Source organism: Mirounga leonina, unplaced genomic scaffold (assembly GCF_011800145.1).
Source record: "Mirounga leonina isolate KUSES-001 unplaced genomic scaffold, KU_Mleo_1.0 Mir_108, whole genome shotgun sequence".
Classification (NCBI taxonomy): domain Eukaryota; kingdom Metazoa; phylum Chordata; class Mammalia; order Carnivora; family Phocidae; genus Mirounga; species Mirounga leonina.
The window spans coordinates 2,080,305-2,092,739 of record NW_023270237.1 but is presented as its reverse complement, the minus strand read 5'-3'; the positions used below and the strand labels follow the sequence as shown (position 1 = coordinate 2,092,739).

General features: G+C 39.2%; 1 protein-coding gene across 1 annotated transcript in view; it reads left to right on the top strand.

Annotated features, from left to right (window-relative positions):
• Window positions 1–12,435, top strand: part of LOC118019506 (ankyrin-3-like) — a 331,391-nt gene that overhangs the window by 201,842 nt on the left and 117,114 nt on the right. Inside the window, exons 19-23 of the mRNA XM_035018759.1 lie at window positions 4,212–4,310; window positions 4,397–4,495; window positions 5,015–5,110; window positions 9,926–9,998; window positions 10,160–10,222. Of these exons, the coding sequence (XP_034874650.1) occupies window positions 4,212–4,310; window positions 4,397–4,495; window positions 5,015–5,110; window positions 9,926–9,998; window positions 10,160–10,222 (430 nt within the window). The remainder of the gene's footprint in view (window positions 1–4,211; window positions 4,311–4,396; window positions 4,496–5,014; window positions 5,111–9,925; window positions 9,999–10,159; window positions 10,223–12,435) is intronic.

Sequence of the window (12,435 nt, the reverse complement as noted above, 5' to 3'; positions counted from 1 at the left end):
GCAGATGGGAAATTGATGAGCAAGAGAGAAACTGGAGAAATACTTAAAGAAGTATGAGCAATAAGACGTGAGGAAAAGTGAGAAATTGAGGATGAATCTAAGGATGTGAGCCCTGTGCCTAGGTGATCACAAGTACCATTCAAGGAGATTAGAAATAAAGGAGAGGAAGCTAGCTGGGGAAAGAAGACCAAGAATTCTGTATTGGGTATGTTGTATATTAGATGATTTAGGGGCTGTCTAGGTGGAAAAATCCAGTAAATGACTTAAAGTTTTGGCTCCAGGGTGTAGGATAGGAGGTCTGGACTAAAGATCCCAATTTGGAAGTTGTCAGAATAGATGTATTAATTGAAGTTGGGAATGCAGATGTGATCATTGAGAAACAGCATGGAGGAAATCAAAGCCCAACCCACTGGGATCAATGATATTTTAAAGTGGATGAAGGAGGTAGAAGCAGGCCTAACGAAGGGTAGGAAGGTGATCAGGAAAGAATATGACATGGACGCCAAGTCATGAATGACTGTCCAGGAGGGTGTATCAGGCGAGAGAAGCACTAAAGCACATCACTGGGTTGGCACGTGAGTGATTAGAAAGCAGGTCCCCTGGAACATGGGAGGAAGGGGGTGGGGAGGGAAGAGTGAGTGAAGATGCCTTCTTTCAAGAAGCTTAGCTTTGGAAGCATCTAGACCTAGAAAAAGAGACAAATATTTAGAAGAGGTGTTTTTGTTTCTAGAATTGGAAATAGGTAAATGTATTTGTTGGCTGAGAGGAAGGTGCCCGGAGAAAGAGAAGAGGCTAAATTATAAGATGCATCAGAAGTGGGATAAGCTACACTAGGGATAGAGATGGCAATTTACTTATTTTTCTCCTATCATTTTGAAAATATTCATTTGCTTTGCCCCTTCTATAATACCTGAGATATTTTGCTTGTTTTTCTCCTGCAGTTTATCCCCACATTGATTTTGGAGGTAAATAATAAAGCAAAAAACTATGGGGGAAATGTTCAACGTTTTTTTTTTCTTTTAGTGTGTTGAGACTTTTGACTATACTGCCTTCAAGAAATTAAATACTGAGAGTTTATTTTCAGAGAGTTTATTTTCTAAAGGAAAAATTCCTGTTTGTACTTTTTCAATTTCAATTAGTTATACTGAACTAAAATTTTGAAAAAGCTGTTTGTGAGACTACCTTACAGTCTTCCATGGATCTTTACCTGCCATATTATCAAGTACTATTTCATATAACGTGTGACAATAGAAAGATGTTCCTTAAAACAATAGCATCAACACATAAAAATTGAAAACAAAATTTTTACCTGAAATAAATAAAATCAGGGAGTAGTCGTAGCTGTGAAAAAGGAAAGCCAAGGATGGACTCCTAGAGGACCACAGATTTTAGGAGGTTGGGCATAAGTGTGGATTTCCTACTCCCTCTCTCTCAAACCATTTGTGTGGGGATGCACCTGACTACGACCCAATAAGATATGGTCTTGTGGTACCATAGATCAGAAATACCAGCCTGATTACTCCATCTGCACCTTTTAGCTCTTCCTACACAATTACAGCCTTTCAGTATCGCCTAAAGGAGAAGACAACTCCTGCTCGTAAGGATGGGCTAAGTAGGCAACAGTGGAAAAAGAGGCAGAGACTGCTCAGTTAGCTGAACTGTGATTATTTCCTAGCCATTCCAGAAAGAATAGTTGGTCTTTCCAAAATCGATTGCTGCTAATTGGAAGGAATTTCTCAAATCACATCTCTCTGAGCATATTTGTGCAAGGTGCCATTTAATGTGGGAATTTTCTGGCCCTCAATGAATGGAAGAGCCCCAATTTGGTTTCTCTAAATGCCAACTAAATCTTCTTGGGCACACACATGTATTTTTTAATAAAATACTTTAATGCTTGTGGAACAGCAAGAAGACCAGTGTCCTCAAGTACAACAAACAAGGAAGACATTAGTAGGAATGAGCTCAGACATTTAATGAATAGGGGGTATAGAGAAGGGACCAGATCAGACGGGTCCAGTAGCCCATTATAATGACTTAGGGTTTTACTAGGAATTAGATGGAAAGCTATGAGGATGAGTAGAAACTGAACATTAAGATTCTTAACATGATTCAATTTCTTTAGTATACTTAGCACAACAGCCTTTAGAAATTGTTGCATCATTGCTTAGGCATACTGACTAAAAACCTAAAAAGTTTCTTTTTTGAATTTTTATTTTTTTAAAGATTTTATTTATTTATTTGACAGAGAAAGAGAGATAACATAAGCAGGGTGAACAGCAGAGGGAGAAGCAGACTTCCTGCTGAGCAAGGAGCCCGATGTGGGGCTCGATCCCAGGACCCCGAGATCATGACCTGAGCCGAAGGAAGACGCTTAACCCACTGAGCCACCCAGGCACCCCTAAAAACCTGAAAAGTTTCTTAATATTTAGATTTAAAAAATATTATCTGTATGTTTTTAGCTTGGGATTAATCCTCTACCACGAAAGTTGGGAATAATGTTACTTCAGTTAAGCTAATTGTACTGAGAACCGATTGGAGAAAACCTTTTGCATGCCTCCCCCACTGAGCGGCATTGTGATTCCTGATGCAATAGTCTGAGTTCCTCAGTATCGAGAAAGAAGCCTGCAAAGTTAGGCAAGTTAGTTCTGGTTACCAGGATAGGATCTCCTTCATCATGCGTGGAGCAGCTTCAGGGGCTGAAAATCAGACTCACGTACATGGTTATGGCAAGCTTTAGCAGTGGGAGTCTGGGCAGCACTGACTGTTCGGTTTGTGGAGCAGAATCTGACCAGAGTAAAACTCTTTAGGGCAGCACATCCTGGTGAGATGTCTTCACCTTCCACAATCAGCTGTGGTCTGGGCATGCCCTTTTCAAATTCAGATATACCCATTTGCTAGCATGTCTTAGTCAGTTTGGGCTGCTATGACAAGAATACCGTAGAGGGGACAAACTGTCATTTCTCAGAGTTCTGAAGATTGGGAAGTCCTAGATTAAAATGCCAGCAGATCCCTTGTCTGGTTTGCAGGTGGCTATCTCGTGCCTTCTTGTTGTAGCTTCACGTGGCAGAGAGCAGAGAGAAGAGGCAAGCTGTCTCCTATCTCTTCCGATAAGGGCACTAATCCCATTCATGAGGGTTCCACCTAATTACCTATGACCCAGTTACCTCCCAAAGACCCCATCTCCAAATACCATCACACTGGAGATTGGGGTTTCAGCATGGGAATTTGAGGGGATACAAACATTCTGTCTATAGCATAGAGTCACCATAAAGATACAATAGTGCCTACCGTATGAGGTACAGACCCTTGAAAACATGGATGCCCCACCTCTCCCCCCACGCACACTGAGAAGTGTTTTTAAAAACTCAGTCCTCTCCCTTTTGTCAATCTGGTGCTGCTAGTGTCCTCATAAACAGAAATTAATTGCCGATGCTGAAATTGCATGGCGGTGTCTGTTACAATGTGGCCATCTAGAAAAGTATCTGGAATATCCTTATTTTAAAAAATAATTATACACACATACATAATTTTATATATGTAAGATATATATTTTTAATAGATACAACTTATAATTCCCCAGGGGTCAGTGGATATTAATTTGGGAAGCAACTTAACTGCTTTGTCTGAATCAGTTGTTTTCAAATTATGGGACCCTAGCTGGTAAGCAGGAGACTTTAACTCCAGCATGTATACCTGGATCAAGTTCACACTTCTCAGACCTCCTGAACTCCCACCAGCCTCTTCTGCGTTCTGATAATCGTCTGTTACCTGGCATTATCATTTAGCCACTTCATGGTTTTTTTCTACCTCCATTTTATGCTTTTCGAGAGTAGAGTGATCAATAAATCCTAGTCTGCATCTGTCCACAGAACATTCTTCCTGTCCCTTGACAACAAGCCACTAAATCGCTCTGTCCAGGCTGTTGACTGGGCCATATTTCCTTCCCATCTTGAAAAGTTGGTGTGAGAATAAAATGAGCTGATGCAAAAGAGAGCGCTTTGGGAAGTTCAGTAACTACTTACATGTGACATGGTATTATTTTTATATCTCACACTAGCTCTCAGAAATATCAAGGGCATCATATATTTATGTAGGGGAAAAAACTATGCCAGCTCAAAAAGACAGGTTAAATAATACTTTTGCTTCTATTTAGGGTAGCTGTTACTGAAAGTATACTTATGAGGTTTCTTTTCTGAAAAATGTAATTACAGATGGGATACACACCTTTACATGTGGGCTGCCACTATGGAAACATCAAGATTGTTAATTTCCTGCTCCAGCATTCTGCAAAAGTTAATGCCAAAACAAAGGTAAAGACTTTTCTTCTTTGTATCCACCATCAAAGTCACTGATTTTGTGTCCGAGGAAGTAAGAGTCTTCCACCTTCCTTCCGCAGAATGGGTATACGCCGTTACATCAAGCAGCTCAACAGGGACACACACATATAATAAATGTCTTGCTCCAGAACAATGCTTCCCCCAATGAACTCACTGTGGTAAGAGTGAAGGGAAGGGAAGAGGGAGGCTAAGGGAAGAGGGAGGAGATAGACCTGGATGCTGGGATCTTCTTACATTTTTCATCATGCACCAGTGTCACTGTTTTACTAAATGGAACATTCAGTAGAATTCAGGCCAAAGGACAGTAGCTATATTGTGAGCCGTCCAGAGAGATGTGATTGGTGCTTCACCCTTAAAAACTACAAACCCATTGCCACCTAGTAGGAAATACATATACAGAAAGAAAAACATGTTTGTCCCCTTGATAACTTAGAATGTTAAGAAGCCTTTTGGATTCCATGTGTAGCAGCCAAGTCTCTGCTGTGTGAGTGGGAACAGGTTAGGTGGGTTTTGTGCAAGGCACGTCTCTAATGAAATAGTGTTTTGTGTATGACAGTGGGTGGGACCAACGAGACACCCACCTGCTGTTTAGTATGGGCGAAACACGTGGAAACACACAGACACCGAGACGCAGGGAATGACTTCTTAATTCCTTGTGCTCGTTTCCCTCTTGCCAGAATGGGAACACTGCCCTAGCCATTGCCCGGAGGCTTGGCTACATCTCAGTGGTCGACACCCTGAAGGTAGTGACTGAGGAAACCATGACCACAACTGTAAGTAGCAGACGCTGGACCTCGCCGCCCTGAGAGCCAGCTCTCACGCCGTCGATTTTCTGGGGCTTTTGGGAGAGGAACCTACTTCCCCCCATTCACAGACTAAGCACCACGCCTCCAAATGCTGTCGCCTCATTGCTGACAGCCGGCATGGCAGCTCTCGGTTCGGACATTGAGACACTAAACACTTAAAGTACCTTTTTATTTTTTTTATTTTTTTTTATTTTTTTAAAGATTTTATTTATTTGACAGAGAGAGACAGCGAGAGAGGGAACACAAGCAGGGGGAGTGGGAGAGGGAGAAGCAGGCTTCCCGTGGAGCAGGGAGCCCGATGTGGGACTCGATCCCAGGACCCTGGGACTATGACCTGAGCCGAAGGCAGACGTTTAACGACTGAGCCACCCAGACGCCCTTAAAGTACCTTTTTAAAAGTTGCATTAGTAGCTATAAAGTGTTTTGTCCCATGGAAAGCTAAACGTACGCATGTTTGTTTTGATATAAAAACATTTTTAATGAAATGAAGGCAGAAATATTTTAACATCCACCTTTGGCTATGTGAGGAAGTTGAAGATAAGATGGTTCTTTAAAATGTTATGACTCATAAATAATGGATACACTGTTGTCATTATTGTAAATGCATTTTTTTACAGTGTCAAAATAAAACATGAGAGAGAGGATCAGAACTGATTTTTGTCACCACTCTCACTGCTCTTCCATTCAGCTATTAGAGTTTTCACAGGAAAACCAAATAGATGTTTTGTTAAAATTACAAATAAATCTTTACCAGGAGGCCTTATTGCGTCAGATACATTTTTACAAGCTGCAGCCTCTAGGATAAGTCGTTTCTTATTAGCACCATCTGGAGCCTCTGAACTGCGTGAGGATTTGGTAACTGTGGAAGCAAGAGCAGATCTTGCACCATATCAGAGGCTAGTTGGAGTTATTCCTGACTCCGTGACTCAACACACATGCCTGAGACTGGCTCCGTACAATGTAAACTTAGGACTCTGGGACATTGGGTATTATCAGCTCTGCCTCCTTTTCTCATCCACCACCTTCCGATGTGAAGGGAGGCATAATCAGCATCTGCAAACAGTTTGTACACACAGTGCTTCATACAAAAAAAAAATGGGTTGAAGGACTCTGTAGTAACCTACTGGTTGAATTATTTGGCGGTGTAAAGGCTTTAAAAGCTAAAAAAAATAAGCTTGCTGATTGCAAGGGAGAAATTATGCAGTTTGCTGAAAAGAAAGCAGTAGCTTGGGCGCCTGAGTGGCTCAGTTGGTTAAGCGACTGCCTTCGGCTCAGGTCATGATCCTGGAGTCCCGGGATCAAGTCCCGCATCGGGCTCCCTGCTCGGCAGGGAGTCTGCTTCTCCCTCTGACCCTCCCGACCCTCCCCCCTCTCATGCTCTCTCTCTGTCTCTCTCTCTCAAATAAATTAAAAAAAAAAAAAAAAAAAAAATCTTAAAAAAAAAAAAGATTTAAAAAAAAAAAAAGAAAGCAGTAGCTTTAATGGGCTAGGGCAATGGTTATGAACCAGGGCGTGTTCGTAACTTCGAGGTATAGTTTGTATAGAGATAAATTACTATATTGCTTTTATATATACCTCTTGAGTATTTCATGATTTAAAAATCGTTATTAAATTCTTGAGAAAAGAGTTTAAACAAATAATGTTTATTAACTTTAATCTTATAGATACTCCCTTTGCTTTCTCTAGAGTGGGGAAAAAAGAGGGAGAAGGACAAGGTATTAAACAATGGTCAAGTGTCACAATACTATAAAAGATTTGAAATCACTGCAGTAAATATATAAAACTTTTTCATTGTTAGAGAGTTGAAACCTATATAATCGTTCAAAATATAATTCTTGCTTATTGAATGTAAATGATGTTCTCACCCACTGGGAAAGTTCAGAATGTTTCTTGAATATCAAAGATGCTTGAGGAGCACACCTGGCTGGCTCAGTCGGTAGAGTGTGTGACTCTTGACCTCAGGGTTATGGGGTCAAACCCCATGTGGGAGGTAGAGATTCTTAAAGATAAAATCTTAAAAAAAAAAAAAAAAAAAGCTGGAGGAGAAAATAAAGTTAAAGACAGAGGAAGTAAAGTTCTAGTCCGAGAGGGGATTCAAGGCTCTGGTTCCAAGTGAAAGAACAAATATGGGAGTCAGGCCATATCACTCGGTGTCATCCACTGAGTTGTCTGGTAATTTCTGCAAGAGAGAGAAGATAGGACTCATGCTTACAGGAAAGATCCAGTTTGCCTAATGAAGTAAATGAGGCTTCCACCAAATGAAGTGCTCACATAGATTGGAAAAGAGTCCACTGAAGTCCCTAAGTCTTAGTCCAGCATTGCGGTATTTGAGACTTTATTTCAAGCTGAGACACCACCTTGTCAGCTGTGCTTTTAGCGGTTACATGTAACCTGGCATAGATGAGAACTGGCAGATTTCAGGGTGGAGTCTGTGATCCTGAGCTCACTAACCACAGTGCAGCCTGCACGGCCCCTTGCTGGGGCCCCAGTAGCCATTGACTCCATAAGCGGACATCCAGTTTTTCAAAAACCTTAAAAAGATCCGTCTTCCCTCTCAGTACAATGTAGGACATGGCAATTCTGAGAAAGATGGTTGAGTTAGTGACATTACAATCATGGCAGAGTAGGAAACTGAGGACCTAAAAGCTGACATTCAAAAGATGAATTAAGCATTTAAATTGCATTGTTTGAAATATTCAGTTCCCTCATTAGCAAAGAACAGAGGACATCTCTCTCTCAGATAACTGGTTTCTAATACTGTTCTGTAATAAAGGGAATCAGGGCTCCTTCGAGAAATAGCTAAATCTAGATCTGGGGAAGGAAAGTAAGGAAGTGTCTCCCCACCTCAAGCAAGGAAATCAACATGGAAACACACCATTATGGGGCTGCGTCAGGGACACAGGAGTCAACTGAAAGAGTTCCCAGTGGCCAAAGCTGGAACAATTTAAAATGGATGATAGATAGATAGATAGATAGATAGATAGATAGATAGATAGATAGAGAGTGAGTGCAAAGTATAAAATAAATTTCCATGAGTCCATACTGATACAGATAAATGACTGAATACATGGGGAAGAAGAGGCAAATCAGGCAAAAAAAATTCCAAACAATTTATGAAAATACTTCACCCTCAAGGAGGTATAGAATGTAATTCCCCCTGCTTAAGGGTGGGCTGAGTATAGTGACTTCCCTGCAAAGGAAACAGTATGGAAAGGGACGTGGGGGAAATAGAATAACTTTACAGCAGAAAAACCTGACAAACACTGCCTCAGCCAGGCAACCAAGGTCAACATCAGCACTGGTAAATCCTGTTGATGGTATGGACCCTTGATACTATGTGATGAAAATAGCAATTTACCTCTGTGGTCTTCCTCCCCAAAACATGTAACCCAGTCTAAACATGAGAAAAACATGAAACAAATCCAAACTGAGGAACAGTCTACAAAATTCCTGACCAGTTCACTTCTAAACTGTGAAGGGCGGGCGCCTGGGTGGCTCAGTCGGTTAAGCGTCTGCCTTTGACTCAGGTCATGATCCCAGGGTCCTGGGATCGAGTCCCATTTCGGGCTCCCTGCTCAGCTGGGGGGTCTGCTTCTCTGCCCCTTCCCAGGCTTGTGTGCGTTCTCTTTCTCTCTCCCTTTCTGGCTCAAGTAAATAAATGGAATCTATAAAGATAGACAGACAGACATAAAATAAAATAGAATAAAATAAAATAAAATAAAATTTAAAAACTGAAGGTCATTAGAAGCAAAGCAAGTCTGAGAAACTGTCACATTCATAGGAGCCAATGGGGGCATGACAGGTGAAGATAAGGTGGTATCTTGGATGGGAACCTAGAACAGAAAAGGGACATTTGGTAAAAATTAAGGAACTCTGAATAAAATATGGACTTTAATTAATAGTAATATGTGAGTACTGGTTCATTAATTATGACAAATGTACCATAGTTTTAACTACTGAGCTTTTTTTTTCTCAGTTGCCTTATTTAAGTACGTTATCTTCCCTTGTACCATTAGCCTTTCGTATGCTCAGAATAAGAAGAGGACTTGTTTCAAGTCTAAAACATTAAGTCATTAATATTTTTAACAAGTTGTCAGTGTCCTTTGGATGGATACAAGCTATATAGGTAAAAAGTCATCAAAGAGCAAGTAAAAAATTCAGTAAGGCCTTTGCTCTGTAATATATAGTTCTTTAAAATTGCATGGAGGTGAAAATGATCTTTCAAATGCATAACCTCTAAAATATTTTCTGCATGGCATAGTTGAAAAAATTGTATAATTTATGCAATCTCAATATTTTATATTTATTCTAGGAATTAAAAGGTACATAAAGAAGGGGAAGACAAAATTAATGGCTGACTTGGCACAAGCAATAAAGACACAATGCGTGCTGTTCATTTGGCTTATCTTCAGCCAAGACTTTTAGTGGAATGAGGTGGCAGGTTCCTCGGACCATGAAAAAGTATAACAATGGACTAGGAGAGGCGATACCTCTCTTCTCTTTTCCTTTGAAAAGCCTCATTAGGGAGCTAAATCTTTTAAGCTAGTTTGCTTTACCACTAGAATTCTTTCACCTTATCTTTCTTCTTAGCAGTATATATGGTGAAGACCTTAATGCTAAGGGAAAATTTTGATGTCATTTTTATGTGAGAGCTTCATGATATTCAGCACATCAGTCCCATAATAAATCAGCTGATTAATTTAGAAAGAAATGAATAGTCTCATTAAAATGTTCAGTCTGCTTACACTAAAGTGACTGCTTTTTTGTTGTTGTTGTTACTAGACTGTCATAGAGAAGCACAAAATGAATGTTCCAGAAACGATGAATGAAGTTCTTGATATGTCTGACGATGAAGGTATGAAAACCACCTTTGTGTTCATAATTAAGAGTGACTGTGTATCTGTTTCCTTAAGAATGTTTATCGCAAAAATGTTTTTAGAAGTGTTAATGTGTTTTGTTGTCATAAAGAGGGTATGCATTTTCCACACACTTACACTCTTCACTTAAATCATGCAGTTCGTAAAGCCAACGCCCCTGAAATGCTCAGTGATGGTGAATATATCTCAGATGTTGAAGAAGGTATTTGCAACCTTTTACTGTAATGGAACTTAACTACCAGCTTTATCTTCCATTTCTTATCTTCGAAATGTAACACTTCCTTGAGTTACTAACTCTTCACCTAACTTCCGATTATTAATTTATGTACCATTTAAAAGATGTATATATGGTATTAGTGGTTTCTTTAAAGCCCCTCTCCTTGAATCCATTTTCCAGCTTGGAACTACAAGTACATTAGTATCACTAATGACGTGGATTGCTTTCTATTTGTTTCTATTAAGCAGAAAATTGATTTTTATTGTTTACATTTGGAAATATAGAAGAGGAAATCTGATTAATGTTTACAGCTAAAATATTTTTTAAAATAAGTAAGAGAAGGTACCTTATAGGTAAGGAGCTAAATGCTCATTGTAAGGTTTACTCTAAGCTTAGTAGTAAAAGCAGCTTTTGAACTTGAACCAATAATGAAAACTCAACCTGAACAAAATTACTTTCAGAATATAAATTTTCGGGCGCCTGGGTGGCTCAGTTGGTTGGGCGACTGCCTTTGGCTCAGGTCATGATCCTGGAGTCCTGGGATCGAGTCCCATATCGGGCTCCCAGCTCAGCGGGGAGTCTGCTTCTCCCTCTCCCGCTCCCCCCTCTGTGCTCTCTCTCATTCTCTCTCTCAAATAAATGAATAAAATCTTTAAAAAAAAAAAAGAAAAGAATATAAATTTTCAATATTGATTTCATGAAAGAGATCAAAATATAAATTCTTGTAGCTGTACTTCATTTGCTTAAAAGAAACTACTTGTTTTCTGCCTTATTTAAAAAATCAATATTTTCCCAGCTCATGATGTATAGATATACTAATGAATGATATTTTAAAAGTTTCATTGGAAAATTAGCATTTTTACAGTGAATAAATATTGTAAAGATGGCAAATTTTGGAGTTTTGCTGGAGTAATGAAATACGTACTTATAGTAGAATTTCTAGTATATTTATGTTTTTTTCTTACACCACCTGACTCTCCCAAATGATATCTATGCCACCTCTCATGTATTTTTCTCACAGATCAGACTCAATGTTGTTAGTCTTTCTCTGTGCTTAGGTAATTTTCCCTATTTTAATTATTGGTTTCTCCTTTGAGTTGCACAAATTTAAATGAACATCTAAAATAGTGGGAAGCCTACATAATCCAAAGTGAGTGCCTTTAACTTTTTTGGCATCCAGTGAGTGCCTGCTGGAAGTGCGATCTGGCCAGGAGAATGCATACCTAGAACAGCTAATGCCTTGGTGGTCACTTAGGAACCTGGACAGAGCTGTCTCATTGTTCGTAAATGTTGTTTTGATAAATGTTAAAGGTTTTTACTCATTTTTCTTTCCTTTTGTCTAAATCATCAGCTATATATTTACTTGTTTAATCCCCAATTGGATGTTTGTATCATCTTTAGGCCTTTAAGAATAATATGCCTTGCTGTCATATTATATTTGAAGGCCTTCTTATGTAAAGTTTGCTGAGTAATTTCTTATGTGCAGAAGACAGAAGGAAAATGTTCTCACATAGATGTGTACGCACACAAAACATGTCAAAAGTATATTTTCAAATGCAATTTTGTGAAATATGACAATCACAGACCTAAAAATTTGCTAGTTTTGGACAGAATATCCAAAATAGTTGCAGTGATAAGAGGCCAAGTTTGAATGGAGTATATAACAGCTTTATATACATGAAGAGGCAAACAATTTCCCAAAAAAGGAGAAATTTTGAATTGTTTCATTTGAAGATAATTCATCTAGCCATTTAACTAGAAATGACAGTGATTTCTTATGGATTTATCTCAGCTTGGGAGTTTGAAATTAATAAACAAATTTTAATTCTCATTTTATTCATCTTTCTTTAAACTTTTTGGCACTTGCCTTATGGGTGTGCCCACAGGCTATGAGAATCAAATGTCTATTGGTTTCATAATGTTGTAGAATTTAATGTTGGGAGGAGTTCCTAAAAAGGTCACTTCAGCCATCTATGCTAGAGTCACTTCTATAAAGTCCTCTCTGAGGAGGTCTTTTGCCCAGATGCCTTAATGACAGAAATTCCCTAATTCCCAGCTTGCTTATTCCACTGTAAACAACTCTGACTTTAAAAATTCTTCATTTCACTAAGTGTCCTTCTCATTGATTCAGGCTCTGATATATTTGGCACTATTTAACACAAAACTGCCTCCTCCGTGTGACAGTCCTTCCTTCTATT